The 17,977-nt window shown below is 33.2% G+C and overlaps 1 protein-coding gene across 3 annotated transcripts in view; it reads right to left on the bottom strand.

Annotated features, from left to right (window-relative positions):
• Positions 1-17,977, bottom strand: part of LOC145293818 (replication factor C subunit 1-like) — a 279,301-nt gene that overhangs the window by 9,127 nt on the left and 252,197 nt on the right. For all 3 annotated transcript variants that reach the window (XM_080140442.1, XM_080140441.1, XM_080140443.1), the window contains exons 19-23: positions 16,597-16,751; positions 14,004-14,121; positions 8,327-8,472; positions 7,103-7,316; positions 6,807-6,971 (exon numbers count right to left, since the gene is read on the bottom strand). In XM_080140442.1, coding sequence (XP_079996568.1) covers positions 6,807-6,971; positions 7,103-7,316; positions 8,327-8,472; positions 14,004-14,121; positions 16,597-16,751 — 798 coding nt within the window. The remainder of the gene's footprint in view (positions 1-6,806; positions 6,972-7,102; positions 7,317-8,326; positions 8,473-14,003; positions 14,122-16,596; positions 16,752-17,977) is intronic.

Below are 17,977 nucleotides of genomic sequence, written 5' to 3'. Positions count from 1 at the left end.
CTTGCTACTAAAATCTACAGCGAAAAACGCAAATGTTGTCAATTATTTGATAATTGAACACACTTATCAAGTGTTTTAGAAAGGTAAAAAGGGTTAATTCTTTCTTCACCAGAAGCTTTTTTTCCTACGGTAAGAACTTCTTCTGCAAAGTTAAATGTCCGAAACCAACTAGCAAATACTGTGTAAGCTTATCGTTATTTGGATAGTATAATATCTGGGATTTGAAAAAAAAAAAAAAAAAAATACGCTTGACTTTGTCAAGAGAAAAAAAGACAGATTGTGAAAAATAATTATTTGCGTATGTACGTCATTTGTGCTTAGCAAACATGTAAAGAATCAAGTCATTTTTTGCAAAAGGCAAAGAGGGTAAAAAAAAAACCCCTAAAAGTTTTCCATACGAATTTGTTGGATATTTAAAGCAACGGATTTTATTTTTGCTACGTAAAAACGCGTGCAAATAAAAAAAAATGTGAAACAAATATTTCGCTGGATTGTTTCTAGTAAGACTAGAAATATAGCGTTCAACAAATTAAGTTACAAAAGGACTGCTAAACTGTTGTTCTTCAAACAAAAGAATTGGGAAAGAAAACTTGGTTGATTTTTTTTTTTTACTAAAGAATATTTATTTAATACAAGCATAAATTGTAAACTGAATTTGTATGATGGATGCGAAATTCAAAGATTCACTGTTGGAATTGTTCCAAAGCAAAATATCGCGTTGCAAAAGCAGCAAATTCAACAACAAGTAGAAAGAGAAGATAGATTTAAACAAGCATTTGAAGAAAAAAAGCTTCAACAATAGAAACGCTTCGAGGAAATATTGATGAAAACACAGGAGGAACAAAGAAAAATTCTGTAGGCAACACAGTTAACTAAAGCGGACGATAATCATAATGCATTTTCTCAAACAGCTGCGTGGGCCGCTATTTCAGTTATAACCTAGAAGACGATGTCACTTTCATCCAGTACTATAGACGATATGAGGATATTTTATATCAGATTGTGGTACCTGGTCAGATGCGAAAAAAAGTTAGGCTTTTGCTTAGGAAATTGGGAACAGCCGAGCATACAAAGTTCGTGAATTTTATTCTCCCAAAAAAGACTAGTGAGTTGAGTTTCCAAGAAACAGTTAGGCGACTTACAGAACTGTTTTCTGCAAAAACGTCTCTTTTCCATAGGTGATATAAATGTATGAATGTTACTAGAAGAGAGGAAGACGACTACACTACTTATGCAAGTATAGTGAACAAGCATTGCAACGATTTTAAACTGGAGGAATTATCATCAGATAATTTTAAATGTTTAATATTTGTGCAAGGACTGGTCTTAAATAAAGACACTGAAATCAGACGTTCTGTTTTAAATAAACTTGAAAACGAACCGAATTTAAAACTACAAAACTTAGCGGAAGACTGAACGGTTTATTGCGTTGAAACAAGACATTCGTGACATAGAGGAAAGCGGAGTGTCGCATATTAAAAAAGATCCATCAAAAGAAAAATTCGACTTCAAAAAATAACCAGAGAAAGAAACAGGGAAAAGATCCACCTGGAGCATGTTGGAGGTGTAGATTAGTACAATGAGTGTCCCTACAAATTCAAACACCAGAAAGGGCATAAAGCATCACATTGTAGAAAAAAATCTGGTAGAAAGACATCCATTAAACTTACGAAAATTGAACCTGAGGAACAAAATATCCGGAAATATGTACAGGTCAAAATGTTTAAAAAGAAAGTAAGGCTACGGCTTGATAGTGGGTCTGACATTTCCATTATTAATGTACAGACATGGAAGAGGCTTGGGAGACCCACTGTGATTAAATCACATAAAATGGCAAGAAGCATCAGTGGGGAAAAAATTACCTTTGAAGGAGAATTATTGAGGAATATTTTTTTCCAGAACAGGACCGAAAAAGCAAGAATTTTTGTCATGCGAAAATCAAATAACCTCTTTGGAACTGATCTGTTCGAAAAGTTTAGACTATGGGATCTGCCTTTAAGCTCATTTTGCCAAAAGGTTGAGGATTCAAATGTGGAGGCAGAAAAACTTAAGAGGGAGTTAAAAGAGAATTTCCCAGACGTATTTTCAGACGGTTTGGGAAGGTGTACAAAAGCGGTAGCAAAATTTGACGTAAAAGTAAATGAACAGCCAATGTTCAGAAAGAAAAGAAATGTTCCATACGCCGCTTTAGAACAGATAGACGGTGAATTAGAAAGACTCGAAAACATGGGTGTCATCGGAAAAATTGATCACAGTGAGTGGGCTGCACCAACAGTTTACACCAAAAAGAAGAGTAAGGAGATTCGGGTTTGCGCTGACTTCGCGACAGACTTAAACAGGGCATTACAAGATCACCATTACCTCTTCCGAACCCTAAAGAGATATTTGCGAAACTGAGTGGGGGAAAATATTTTTCTAAAATGGACCTCAGTGACGCGTACTTACAAGTTCCAGTCGATGAGGAGTGTTCAAAGCTGCTATGTATTAATACTCATAAGGGATTGTACAAGTTTAACAGACTTCCTTTTGGGGTCAAAGTCGCCCCTGCGAGTTTTCAGCAAATTATGGACATTATGTTAAATGGGTTAGATTTCGCAGTAGGGTACCTGGACGATGTGTCAATGAAAAGTGCTAGCAAAGAACAACACAAAGCTCATGTAAACCAAGTATTCAATGGATCCAGGATTATAGATTTAAAGTAAAACAGGAAGAATGTACATTTTTCAGGGAGAAAATAAAATACTTGGGGCAAATCATCGATAAACATGGAAGAAGGTCGGATCCAGATAGATTGAGTGCAATAAAGAATATGCCTGCTCCAGAAAATATTGCATTTTTACAAAGTTTCTTAGGTTTGGCAAATTACTACAAAGTATTTGTGCTTAATATGCATAAACTAAGGTTGCCTTTAAATGAACTGTTAAGGAAAGTCCAAAAATGGGTCTGGACGCAAGAGTGCGAAGAAGCATTTTGGGAAATTAAAGAGACTTTAAAGTCTGACTTGTTTCTGGCACATTATAATCCCAAGCGTGAAATTATAGTTGCAAGCGATGCCAGCTCCTATGGCATAGGAGCATGCATTTTACACAAAAAGGATGATGGAAAAGTGAAATCCATAGCACATTCATCTCGATCACTTTTGCCAACCGAAAAGAACTACTCGCAAATTGAAAAAGAAACACTAAGCTTATTCACGGTAAAGAAATTTCATCGTTTCCTGCATGATAGGCAATTTCTGCTACAAACAGAACACAAACCATTATTAACGATTTTCGGATCGAAAAAGGGACTACCACAACATACGGCGATTAGACTCCAAAGATGTGGTACCATACTTCAGAATTACAATTTTCAAATGGAGTATGTACCATCTAAAAAATTTGGTCATGCAGACAGGTTATCGAGTTTAATACCTAAGCAGACAGAATCATTGGAGGATATGGTAATAGCAGCCATTCAAGCGGAAATTGAAGCAAAAAATATGTTATGTGACACAATAAGAGAACTTCCAGTAATGCTTAAGAGTAAGGCAGAGGTGGACGAATTTATTATATGCACGAAAGAAAGGATCAACAATAACAAACTGGATGAAGAAATGTATTCAGTTTGCGATAACGTCCTGTTATATAGCGACAGGGTTGTAATCCTGCAACATTACAAAAAAGAATGCTGAAGGAATTCCATGTAAAACATCCAGGTATATCAAGAATGAAAATCCTTATGCGCTTTTTCGTTTATTGGCCAAACATGGATAAGGATATAGAAGGAAAAATCAGGGAGTGTAGAGGATGCGCATTAGCTATGAAAGCTTCTTCGACTCAATTCAGATCGTGGGCAAAACCGGACCGACCTTGATCTAGGATTCATTTTGATTTTGCAGGACCGCTAGATGGGTTCTACTATCTCATTGTAGACAGACAGCCTATCTAAATGGCCGGAAGTATTAAAATGTAAGAATCCGACATCTAAGGTAACTATCAACTTTCTGTATGAACTGTTCGCTAGGTTTGGAGTAGTAGACTGCATTGTTACAGACAATGGAACACAATTTATGTCTACCGAATTTAAACATTTTTGCGATGATCATCTAATCGAGCATATAACCATTCCGCCATAACACCCAAGAAGTAATGGACAAACAGAGAAATTCGTTGACACATTCAAGAGAGCTCTGAAAAAAGCTAATGTGTCACCGACGGATAAGTCAATCCAACATAAGTTATAATATTACAATATTATAACTTTATTCCTATAAATAATTCTTTTTATTAAAAATAAGATTAATCATATTTTAATAGCTGTTGTTATGTGGAAAGAATTCAACACTTAAATGTTGGTTTCAAACAAAAAAATATCATTGATATTAATTAATATCACTTGAAATTGAAATCAAAAGAAAATTCTTGGTAAAGAGGAAAAAAATGAACAGGATGCTTGTATTGTGATCCTGTGTGTATGAGAGAGAAAGAGGGGATTTGTGAAGAGTAGCGAAAGTGAAAGACTGAACTTTAGCTGATGGTTCATTCCTTCTTTCCTGACTTCATGGGAGTAAAAGTGCTAAAAGGAGAATGATCTTATAAAGTGGAAGAAAACGAAAGAGAAAAAGGAAATTGAAGCAATCATTTTTATTTTTGGTGATTTTTTGCTTTTTGGTTATGGATGGACACATAAGAGTTATTGGAGATGTTAAATGTGAACAAATGAGAGAAAAGAAATGATAAAAAGAACACAAGAACAAATGTCAGAAAAATATTTAGTAATTGGATTTTAAAGACTATTGATCACTATGTAAAGATGGTTAAAATTTTTCTACATGAGAAAAGGTAACATTGTTTACTTTGATTTTTAACCTATTTATAATATATATATTTATATATAAAATTTGACTATTCATTGCTTAATTATCTTCAATTATCTTGAATTTAGTTCATTTCCTAATTATCTCATCATGAACATTCCATGCTCACCATCATAAAACCTGACGTCTCAATATCAACATTGTATTCGTTAAATTTTACAGTTAGGATATTATAATGTCGGTAAGTAGTGGAAATACACAGATGAGCCTCCTCCTAAAGATAATCCTCATTGGCAGATGATGTCATAATTAAAGCAAGTTGTATTTTGATACTAGCAGGCAGCCTCGGTGTTATCTGGTCATTAAATACACGTAAATATATTATAAGTTACCTAGATTTCGTATTATTATAGAGCCAATTCTCTTTTGCTTATTATCTTGCACCCAATATATCGTAGTGATTTAAAAAAAAAAATTAGAATTGAAACCAAAACATAACTCTCCAGCCTTATTTTTTATTATTTGATCCAAGTGGATATGTATATAAAAACTTGAAAAATAATGTTACAAATATAAATGTATATTTGCGCATGCATAGGAATAATAGTTTTAATTGACTTATGCCTGCCAAGTCTCAGTTTTTATTTTCAATTTTGACCACTTAACAGCTATTTTTACTGGCTACAAACCAAAGTAATTTTTTTTCACAGGTCCAAATTCCAAGTCTGTAAACCCAAAATTGACAGAGTGTAGAGACTGTTCTCCGACATACAAGGTCATATATATATATATATATATATATATATAGTTTTGAAAATAATAAGCGGAAGTTTCTCGAGAGCTCTTTCGGCTATCATCTCGTCAGGAGAAAATCGATAGCGTACAAAATAATATTGTGTCGAAAAATAAAGATTTCTAATGGGGAACTTATTAAATGTGCCAAAAGTATGGGGACACTAAAATAAATTCATAAACGTTTAAAAACGATTAAAATATTGGTACAACGAGGGAAGAAAAAAAAAAAAAAAAAAAAAGAAGCAATTAATTCTGTGTCTTTGCGTTTGGTATATACTACGAGACCTGCTTTTCTGTTTTTTCGCAAGGATAGTTTGCCTTACATCCAAAATAGCAATATTGTATATCAATTTAAATGCCAGTGCGATGCTGGTTATGTTGGGCGAACATCCTTGCACCTTTTGACTCGTATAAACCAGCATGTTCCATCGAAGATCAGACAAGGGAGGATGGGGTCTGGTAGTCTCCCTCCTTCTGCAGCCTTGGACTCTGCTATTGGCCAGCATTTGGTTGACAACCCGTGCTGTGCCGATAGATATAAAATAGATTGGTTCGAGGTGCTATATAGAGCGGACTCCAAAAACCATATAAAGATTTTGGAGTCTGTCTCTATTGCGGTGCGTCAACCTTCTTTGTGCCAGCAAAAAGAAACATCCAACGCATTGTTTCTCTTTGGGGAACTTTGAATTTTTTCTCCCACTTTTTTTTTTTTTCCCTCCCTCGTTGTGCCAATATTTTAATTGTTTTTAAACATTAATGAATTTATTTTAGTGTCCCCGTACTTTTGGCACATTTAATAAGTTCCCCATTAGAACTCTTTATTTTTCGACACAATATTATTTTGTACGCTATCGATTTTCTCCTGACGAGATGATAGCCGAAAGAGCTCTTGGGAAACTTCCGCTTATTATTTTCAAAACTATATATAAATTCTGTACCTCTAAACATTTATTTAAATATATATATATATATATATATATATATATATATATATTGATATATTTTATTATTTCTAAATTTTTCTCAGATGATAATCAACTGTTAATGTTGGTATTACAAATTTTCTGTAATTTGAATATTTTATTGCCAAGAGTTGGCGACTACTGCTCTAAACTAAAATTTCTACAATTAAATCAATTGTAGAAATCAAAATAAGTTATTTTTCTTATATTTTCGAATAAACATGTAAATAGTAAAAACTTCAAATATTTACCTTAATCATGCTATCAATATCGTCATCCTCTTCATTGTCATCTTCTTCTTCAAAGAAATCATCTAAAGCAGGTGTTGATTTATTCCGTTTTTTACTCAGTGTTCCAGTAGAATAAGGAGTCATATGGGATTCTTTGTTGTAGGCACGTGTAAATGCTGCCTTTGTCTAAAATATTTTAGAGAGGGAAAATTTATTTTAGCAAAAAAAATAAAACGAATTGATATTAGAATTTCTATAAAAAAACAAAAAATATTCAAAATGGCAATGAGGATTATGAAATGTTTAAATAATCGTACAGAAGAGCTGAGCATCTTTGAATGATCTAAGGTGTTAGGCCATTTCGTGAATTCCATTATATTGTCATAATCTTCTTTAATGATGTCATACTCATCCATCAACTTAATGACTTGAGGAACTCCATCTTTTTCCAGGTCTTTAAGAGGTTTGATTAAATGTTGACGTAAACAAGGGAGGTAATCCAGATTAAAGCCACGCTTGTCACTAGAAATGCTGAAAAAAAAAAAAAATTGCTTTTTTAAAGTAATCTTTAAATATAATTTTTAAATTATACATACATCAAAATAATTTAAATTAGTTTAAAACCGGATACTAAGAGACTTTCTTTTAAGACTGGTTCAATGTAATGCTGCACAAGCAGATTAAAGACTTTGATTCTGTTTTACTGTAAGTCCGCTCATCACAACCGTATTAAAGAAAAAGAAACAGCATTTAAAATTCTTGAGCAGATCACTTGATTTGCAGAAAGGAAGAACAGTACTTCTTTTTTTTATGGCTATAGGAGTCTTTAGTTACAGAAATACAGAATGTTCTCTGGATTGGTACCTGTTTGCAGCAAAGTTAATATTCAAATTCTGATGCTTATTCAGATTGGGACTTATGGTGGCATTAAAAATTAAAATACAAAAATGGCTGTATGATGTACATACCAGTCATGGAAAGATGAAAATTAATTTTTTTTTTTTAAATCACGTAATTTAATAAAGTAGTTTTATTTTTATTAAAAAAAAAAAAAATATATATATTTTTACTGTTTCAATGAGAATGAAAAAAAAAAAAAAAAAAAAATGAAATCAATGAATCAGTGGACAAGGAAGGACAACCCTAATGCAAATGGAAACTGCAAAAACAATCACTGATTACCTCCCCTTATGTTCTCTAGAGAAACATTGCATCGTCTGTCATTTATCGGTAAAAAATGGCAAATTTACTTTTCGTAAATAAAAAAAAAACCTACTTGATCAATTTTTGTGATTTTTGGAATATAAAATCTTCATTCCATGACAAATAGGTACAATATAAAAGTTTTTGTTCATTTTTGTTTATCATTATAAGTGCCAATTTGAATAAGCACCTAAGATTTTTTTGCTTGAAATGTAAATGTTAAATTACTAGTTCTTAAACTGAACTTCAATTATATTTTTTAAAATGTTTTTAAATAACAAAAAAAAAAAATCCTCCTAAGAACATTAAAATGTAAGACAAATGAAAAAATTCCTTACCATAACCGCATATGTGAGCTGAGTTCTTGCAAAATACGTTCATTTTTATTTCTTGAAGAGAACTTCCCCAACCATTTTGGGAAGGAAACCATATGACTGACATTACCTCTCATATATTCTCCAGGTAAAACACTGGCGTACATGGCCTAGAAAGAAGACGATCACATCAGTAAGAAGAAAAGGATACGAAATAGGCTTTATCACTTTATTAATATTTCTTTGCTGTCAACAATGACAATGTTTTAGACTGGAAGATAAGCTAATTAAACACTTTAAAAATTTATTTAAAACTTATTTGAAGAATTATTTTCTCATAAGGAAATAATTCTTCAAATAACATTTTAAAAAATTTTGGCATCCATTTTGTTTTCAGTCATGAATTTTCTGCAACCTTTTGAAGTTTAAAAAATAAAGTGTCCCATCTTCCTCCCACAAAAAAGTTTCATTTTTTTCTCCTCCCAAAAATTAAATCCATTTTTATTTTCATAAATTACAAGAAAACGATTTAATAAAGCAGCAAGAATAACATTTGCAAAATCCTAAACCAAGAACAAAATGAAGATAATATTGCGGCAGTGACATGTAAATATGTTTTGAAATGTTTGTATTACTATCAAGTTGTTTGGAAAGGTTGTGTTGTCGAATTTCAAAGTTAAAAAATATAATTAATGTAAATAGCCATGATCAACCTGATAATCAGCAATTTTCACCCGTTCAGTATTGATACAGGAAAGATTTCTACTCTAATAGCTTTTTTCCTTAAACTGCTTGCTTCTGGAATACCCTCTCTGTTCCCTATTTGCACCAACATGCAAAAATTTAAATGTACTGTGAACAAGCATCTCATTGCACTCTGCACCCCACTTACTATGCTCCAACCAATCTAGTCCCTAATTTACGGTAGCACCTTACATGCCAATGACAATGTTCTTCGAAGTAAATATATAAATAAAAGAATATGCCACATATCAACCAAATAAAAAAATATGCCACATATCAACCAAATAAAAAAATATGCCACATATCAACCAAATAAAAAAATATGCCACATATCAACCAAATAAAAAAATATGCCACATGTCAACCAAATAAAAAAATATGCCACATGTCAACCAAATAAAAAAATATGCCACATGTCAACCAAATGAAAAAATATGCCACATGTCAACCAAATAAAAAAATATGCCACATGTCAACCAAATAAAAAAATATGCCACATGTCAACCAAATAAAAAAATATGCCACATATCAACCAAATAAACAAATATGCCACATATCAACCAAATAAAAAAAAATAAAAAAATGCCACATATCAACCAAATATGAACAATTTATCCTTACTTCAACTTGAAAATTCTATTTTTCTAGAATTGTTGTGGTTTCATGCCAACCCAAACTCATCAAGGTTCTTTTTTATGTTATTCAAAGATTTGAAGTCTTTGCCTTTGAGAGTCTTCTGTTATGGCAGATTTTAAAACATTTTTACAAAATTTTCAGAAAAAAAAAAAAAAAAAAAAAAAAAAAAAACTTTAGAAAGTAATTTTGTTAATTACTTAATAATTTATGAACATGTGAACACCAGTCTCTTTTTCTTTGGCATGAACAGGAAAGCGAGAATGGGGAGAGGAAACCCTACAATTTGCAAGTGACTGTCTTCTTCCTTCCTTCTCACCTGCTGACATTATAAAATAACTCAAAATTTAAAAGTCTTTTTTTTTTTTTTTTTTTTTTTTTTTAAGTTTTGGTAATAGTCAGCGAGTGTACTTAACTTCCAATGTAGCGCTACTGGAAGCGATGACAAAGCAAATTATTTCCTTCGTTTTTTTTTTCTCTAATGTTTATATCTCCTCTGTGCATGTCTCTCTCGAGTAGTCCATTGATTTTGATGATGACACGGAGGTTGGTTAGCGGTTGTGTTGAAGGTGCGATGTGAGTGCAATCGGAGCTCTGAAACCCCAGCCGCAGATGTGACACCTGATAACAGGAAATCGGGGTAGTGGCGCCCATAGTCACGCTCTTTTTGCTTCCCTAACAGCAATGCTTTGATCTCTAATGGCATCGGCTGCGCCTGATACAACACTTCTCCAAACTATCCAATGTTCAGCTTTTCTTCTCCAGTCGTCGAGTTGGTTTGTGTTTTTCAAATGTCTCTTGAACACGTCTTTATAGCGCAGTATCGTGTAGCTTGTTTGAGCTCACCAAAGAAAACTGCTTTTGGTAGTCTGTTGTCCGACATGCGCATGACGTCCTGTCCATCTCAGTTGGTTTGTTACCATTATTTCTTCAGCACTGGGCATTTTAGTCTTTTCTAGTACTTCAAAATTCGATACATGGTCTTTCCAAAAGATACCCATTAGATGAGTTGCCTTTGTTGTACCATCTCTTCAAGTGGCGTCTGTAGAGAGTCCAGGTTTCTGAGCTGTGCAGGAGTGATGGTAGGACAATAGCTCTGTACACTTTCACCTTGATCTTTAATCTGATTCCTCTCTATTTCCACAGATGATCTCTCAATTTTCCGAAGGCTGATGTAGCCGCTTGGATCCGTTTTGACAGTTCTTCATCAATTTTTCCAGTGTTCGTAATGGTACTGCCCAGGTAGGTGAGCTGTTCAACTTCCACCAATGAGGTACCATTCAGGAGTACTTCTCTGGGGTTAATCTTTGTGTCACGGGTGTCTTGAATCAAAACTTCAGTCTTCTTGATGTTGATCGTCAGTCCAAATTTCTTGGATGCCTCGGCAAATGCTATCACTAAGTCTTGCATTGCTTGGGAGCTGTGGTCACAAGTGCTGAATCATCAGCAAAGAGTAGTTCCTTGATCACTAACTCATGTGTCCTGGTTTTTGCCTTCAAACATCTGAGGTTGAAAAAGTCACCATTACTTCTGGTTCAGATGTAGAGATCACCGAGTTCTTCAGGCATTCAGGACAGCAGCAAGGAAGATTGTAAACAGTTGGCGCGAGGACACAGCCTTGCTTGACACCGTGTCCAACGCTAAAGGAGTCTGACCATCTGTCGCCCATGCAAACGTGAGCAGTCATATCATCATGGAAACTGCGCAGTACTCTTGTGAAGGTCTGTGGGCAACCATAACGTCTAAGTAACTTCCAAAGCATGTCTCTATCAACTGTGTCAAAGGCCTTGCTAAAATCTACAAAGGTGACAATGAGAGGTTGACGTTGTTCAATGGACTTTTCCTGTAATTGTCGGAGGGCAAAGATCATATCTTGTGTGGATCTGTTGGCCCTGAATCCACATTGGCTCTCCGGTAGAATGTCTTCAGCCAAGGCCTGTAGTTGATACTGTAGAATTTTGGCCATAATCTTTCCTGCGACAGTTCCCCCATTCCACCCTGTCCCCTTTTCTCTTATACACCGTCATAATGTTGGCATCTTTGAAATCCTGGGGAACGTCTGCTGTTGATGTCCAGATGTTGTGAAAAAGTTGTAGTAATTGATTTCTCAGGGCTGCTCCACCATGCTTTACAAATTTCTGGTGGTATGTTGTCTGGTTCTCCTCTGTGCATGTACTCTTTTTTTATTAAGTTTTTCCAATTGTTCTACTTTTTTTTTCATTAAAAAGTTTTCTTTTAGTTTTATTTTAATTAAGAATTATTGAAATTCGTTTTAATTTTTCTTTTAAGAATTATTTTTCTTTTTAAAATCATGTTAAACTATTTTGGAAATATTATCTATTGGATACGTTTTTATGATGCTTGAAAATTTATTTTGATTTCAATAATTGGGTTTGTTTTACTGTACACATAGATTCGAAAAAGTTGTCACAAAACAAATATATAACAAATAATTGTTATCAAAGGCAAGGTAAGTTACTTTTCTACCCAACTGGATATGTTTTTAGTGTTTATATTTAATGTAACATGTTTATTCAGCTAGAAAAACATACAGTGTTTACCGATGTATTGGAAAATTTAAAATGGCAGCCGACTCTCTCTTTGGGGCGGTAAGTTTGGGAAAATGAGTTATAAATAAAAAAACAGACAAAATACTGTTAGAAACTCGCTCAATATATGTTACCATGACATAGGCTAACATATATTCGGTGGGTTTCTAACAGTATTTTGACTATTTTTTTTTTTTTTCGAATCTATGTGTACAGTAAAACAAACCCCAATAATTTTATTTTGATACTTTCATAAACATATTTATTATATAAATTCAAATAAAAAACTTATTTTTATAATTTCATAAACATAATAAATGTTAAGTTAGAGTATCCTTTAATTATGAACTCATATAGGGAAATAGTCAATCCAATACCAGTTATCTATTTTAATATAATTAAAAAATAATTTTATAATTGATAGAAAATATTTGTTTTAATCATAGAGATAACAATTTCCTTATAAGAATTGTTTAATTTAGACAAACCAAAAAATGCTTAAACTAACAATATATTTGCTGGAGATCAATTAGTCATAGAAAACCAATCAATTTTAGACATGTTTTCATAAGCATGTTGTTTGTTTGTGGCCAGACTGGTTTAGAAGTGCAGAATAAAATTTATTTGAACAAAAATTAAGAAAAAAGTATTGTGTAACAACATTTTTTACTGAATGAGTTGGTTTCAGAACGAATAATTAGTTAATTAGTTACTGCAAGAATGATTAAGATCATTGATGTAGATCAGAAAGAGAGTTGGATCCAGTATGCACCCCTGAGGGACTCCAGCATTAATACTATGAGCTTCTGATTTCTGCCTATCAACCACTACTTTTATGAACCTATAAGAGAGAAATGATTTAATGATTTCCAGCTATTTCATAGCTGTAAATCTTTATGCCATATCCTATCAAAGGCCTTTGAGATGTCAAGAGCACTTATCCTAGAAAAGAAGCCTCTGTCGAGATTCGCTAATCCTATGGGATATAATTGTAAGCACATCTGCTGTAGATCTAGCACGGAAATCATGTTGCATGTCACTAAGAAGGTTATTTTTGCTGAGGTGGTTGACTACTTCTCTATTTAACACAGATTCCAGTAACTTACTCATAACGCATAGGAGACTTATTGGTCTGTACTGAGAGGGAGATGACCGATCACCTGAGTTTTTAAATACAGGGCATACTGATGAGATTTTGCAGGTTGTTGGGAAGCAATTCTCCTTAAGACAATGCTTAACAGCTTTGTAAGTATGGGCACTAGTTCTAATTGAAACTTTTTCAGCACTATAATTGAAATGCCGTCAGGGCTAGTTACTTTACTGGAATCAAAGTTTTTGATTAGCTTGGCAACATCATGCATTGATATTTTTCCTGCGTACATCTATCTTCACATCTGGCAGTGCAGAGTTCATTTCTTGTTTGGAGAAGAAGCTGGCACATAGCTGTCATCCCCTGACTCGTTTTGATAATCCAGAAACGTGGCTTTCCTTCCAGAAATTAGAAACAACATGTACTATTTCTCTGGAAGTTTCAATTATTGTTCAAGATGGATCCGCTTGTGTCAAAAGAAAATATTCATCTCTTCTATATGAATAGCTGTTGTAAGAATGATTAATAGGTTAAATAGTTGTTGTAAGAATGATTAATAGGTTAAATAGTTGGTGTAAGAATGATTAATAGGTTAAATAGTTGGTGTCAGAATGAATAATATGTATGATTAATTAGTTCTGAAATAACAAAAGTGTAATTAAACAAAAAACAAAATGTCACATACTTCCATAGGAAGAAGTCCCCAGTTCTGTTGTCGACGTATGAGTTGTTCAACTAAATCTCCATCGCAAATGCTTTCTGCAGTGTGAGCTAACAAAGAGAGATGATGACTTGGGCTTTTCCTATAAAAAAAAGTTTGTTAATACATTTAGCAATTGTAGATTGATTGGAAGAATATAGAACTACAAACTAATTGATTGAGTTTTTACAGCCCGTCAATCTAATAGATCATTTTATATAATACAGTGTATTCATGAAAAATGTCATTAGCTTTTTGAGAGGTTACGGTGGGGACAGGTTAGGTGTTATTTAATCATATAGATAATCTTAATTGGCCACCTTACTACTCCTGCGATGCTGTTGCTTGAGTGGAACCCCAATGCCTCATCTGTGTAGCTAGCCCAAGGAAATTTAAACTCTAGACCAAGTATTTATGCTGATGACACTACCATTTATGGAAGCACATCTGAGACAGTAAACGACCAAGTTCTCTCCAATTCTCTTTCCTCTGATCTTGAGCACGTGGTACAATGGGGAAAGGAGTGGCTGGTTACTTTTAATGCATCTAAAACAAAGCTTTTCTCTTTACTCATCAACGTTCTGATCCCCATCTGGCATCAATTGAAATGAATGGCTCTCGTCTTCAGGAGGCCTCAAGTTTTGACAAGCTTCTGGGCTTGACCTTTACTCCTGATCTTAAATGGAATACGTACATCAAATCTGTTGCCAAGGCCGCTGGAAAAATGGTGGGATCCTTCTATCGATCCAGTAGATATCTCACTGCTGATGCAATTCTTTATCTATATAAGAACCAGGTACGTCCAAGGATGGAATACTGTTCCCACATCTGGGCAGGAGCTGCTAAAAAAGACTTGTCCTGCCTTGATAGAGTTCAAAATAGACTTCGAAGCCTTGTAGGAGATGTCCTTTTCTCTTCCCTGCAACCTCTATCTCACAGAAGAGATGTTGCGAGTTTGTCTCTGTTATTTGTCATTATTTTCATGGAAAGTGTTCGCATGAGCTTCAGTCTATGCCCCCCCCTCGTCAAACTTTCACAAGAAACACTCGTTTAGCTGAAAACACTATTAATAATTTCCCCCACTCTTTATCTGTGTCTAAACCTAAACGTAGATTCCATGAACAAAGCTTCCTTCTTAGAACTGCACGCCTGTTGAATTGTCTTCCGTTTTCCTGCTTTCCAGCTGTCTACAATATGGTTGTCTTCAAGTCTAACGTAAACAAGTTCTTTATTAGCCGTTCCACTTGTTAACAATTTTACTGAATTTCCATTACTAACGATTACTATATTGTCCAATTTCTACTGTACACTCTTTAACCCTTATCCTCGAGTGGCCTCTTGGCCTTGATAAGTGCTGATGCCTATGTAAAAAAGAAAAAAAAGTGAGGTGGGACTGGAGCAGTCAGCTAATTGCTATAATATCTATAGGCCCTGATTACATTAGCAAAGCTTGTGCCAAACTTCAAGTAATTTGGGTAGAAAACTTTTGATTCATAAAAAATGACTTTCTTCTCCCTCATATATGCACTTGTTTTTTTTTTCTCTTACTAACAGCCATATTTTTAATCATTACTTATTTTGTGGACCAAACATATTCATCTTTTAAACTTTTATTACACCATTAAAAAGCCTAAGACAACCTTTTTTAGACAAAATATCAATTTTTAATGGAATTATAACCTGATTTCAAAGTAAAAATAAACTTATACCCAATCAATCAATATATTGAGCAAGAAAAAAAAAAATTTCCTGCGTACATCTATCTTCACATCTGGCAGTGCAGAGTTCATTTCTTGTTTGGAGAAGAAGCTGGCACATAGCTGTCATCCCCTGACTCCTTTTGATAATCCAGAAATGTGGCTTTCCTTCCAGAAATTAGAAACAACATGTACTACTTCTCTGGAAGTTTCAATTATTGTTCAAGATGGATCCGCTTGTGTCAAAAGAAAATGTTCATCTCTTCTATATGAATAGTGGCACGGAAGAGTGTCATGCCATCAAATGGAACAGAAATATTTCACAAGTCCACCAGGAAAATGTCAACAATTCCCCACAGATGCATGCAGCATGCCACAAATTTTGTATGCTGCATAAGAGTTCAGAATGAATGTTGTTTTCTTTATAGAAGTAAAACTTAACTGCTGGTAGACAACAATCCATTAAATGCATTTTACCGAGCACAAGTAACGTACAAGCTCAGTTTTCATAATCCATTGCGTAATGGATTGACTGGGATGTGATAAGTTTTTTGCAGATAATGTTAATAAACTTCGATATCAGTTTTAAAGCAAATTTGTCATCACATGGAGATAGCTTGTAATATTTGCAAGTACAACTCTTTTAAGGCTTCATTTAACTGTACTTGCTTTCAAAGCTTGATTTTGAATGAGCCAAAACAAATAAAATTGCAATATTATGCAATAAATCAAATTTTAAACTTGGTAAAAACATAAATAAAACTCCTATGATATTTTTATTTTAAAATTTCTAGTTTAGAATTTAATAAATTTAAACAAATGTCATAAATATTGACAAAAAATGTCGAAATACAAAATGGATGTAGAATGTTGTAACAAACCTGCCAGCATAAGGATGTACACTTGGATAGTTTTCTTGAACAAATAAGGGACTCAATTGGTAATCATGGAAAAATAAATCAGATTTGTCATCAATAGACATTTTTCGAGTTTCTTCACCACCAATAAAGACTTGTCGACAAACATCAAAAGGACCCTAAAAAAAAGAAAGGAAATGTCTGATCACAATAAGATTTTCATTTATCTTTCATCACAGTGTTTATCAAAAAGTTGATAAATTAGTTCTCTTCATTTAATCAATTTTATTTTCTAAGATTTAATATTAAAATCAATTTGGGAGTAAAAATGAAACAAAATATTTTTTTTCTTTGTAGTCAACAAGGTTAAATGATTCCAAATATTTTTTGAATTCAAATTTGAATCAGGACATTCAAGATTTTAGTAAGACACATGATTTGTGATGCAGTAAAAGTATTGAGATAAGCCATCTTTATTATTGTTTTATATAATTGAAAAGGAATATGGACAAAGAGGCGTTTACATATTACAATAACAAAAATATTGAATTTCAAGTAAAACATAATTGTCATGTCGCAAATAGTAACATATTTAGAAATGACAGAAAACAATGAGGCAGAAAAAGTATTCATAATTTGTGAATTTTTAAAAAATAACTTTTTTTAACTGTTTGATTTTTTTTTTATCTTTTATAAAAAATAGCTGATTGAATTAGTGAGAAATTGAAAACTTAATTACCTCCGCTGTTACTCTCCAATTCAAATCAGTAGATTTTGAAACCAAATCACTAGATTTTACAAATGTCTTTCATGAATAATTATTCTTCTAACTCATTGGTTTCCATAATTTTTGGAGAGTTTACAACATGACAATTACATAAGTATGATTTGTTTTACTAGAAATTCAATATTTTTCCATTATTATATAGAAACAAAGAAAATGATCTTATGAAATTGTTCAAAAATACATTCCTATTTAAAATTTTATTTAGGTTAACTTTTACAGTTTTATGGAAAATTTTTACATACTTCATTTGTGTATACCTACATTTCCAATAGTTTATTATAGTATACAATTTTGAAGCATAGAAAATCTTAATAACAAAGATGAAAAAGAAACATACTTTTCGTGCGTAAATTCAAGCTGTCATGTTTTCAAAACAGCCACTACAGCGGAACATGAGAAAAAAGGTTCACACGTGATGTCACAAAAGTGGCTTTAAAATTTATCATGATGATGATGATGAAAGCCTTTAAGATGAAAAAGGCAGAGGACAGCCATGACAATGAATGTTTCAAAGAAACTGTTAAACCAAACCCATGTTAAAGTGTGAGAGAAATGTCTCTAGCACTTCAATGGTGTCCAATCACCTGTAGTAAAAATTGGTAAAAGGTGAAAAAGCAA

This window comes from Euprymna scolopes, chromosome 15 (genome assembly GCF_053919585.1).
Source record: "Euprymna scolopes isolate OS-2025 chromosome 15, ASM5391958v1, whole genome shotgun sequence".
In the NCBI taxonomy this organism is placed as follows: Eukaryota; Metazoa; Mollusca; class Cephalopoda; order Sepiida; family Sepiolidae; genus Euprymna; species Euprymna scolopes.
The sequence above is the reverse complement of the archived record's forward strand: the minus strand, read 5'-3'. Positions and strand labels throughout refer to the sequence as shown.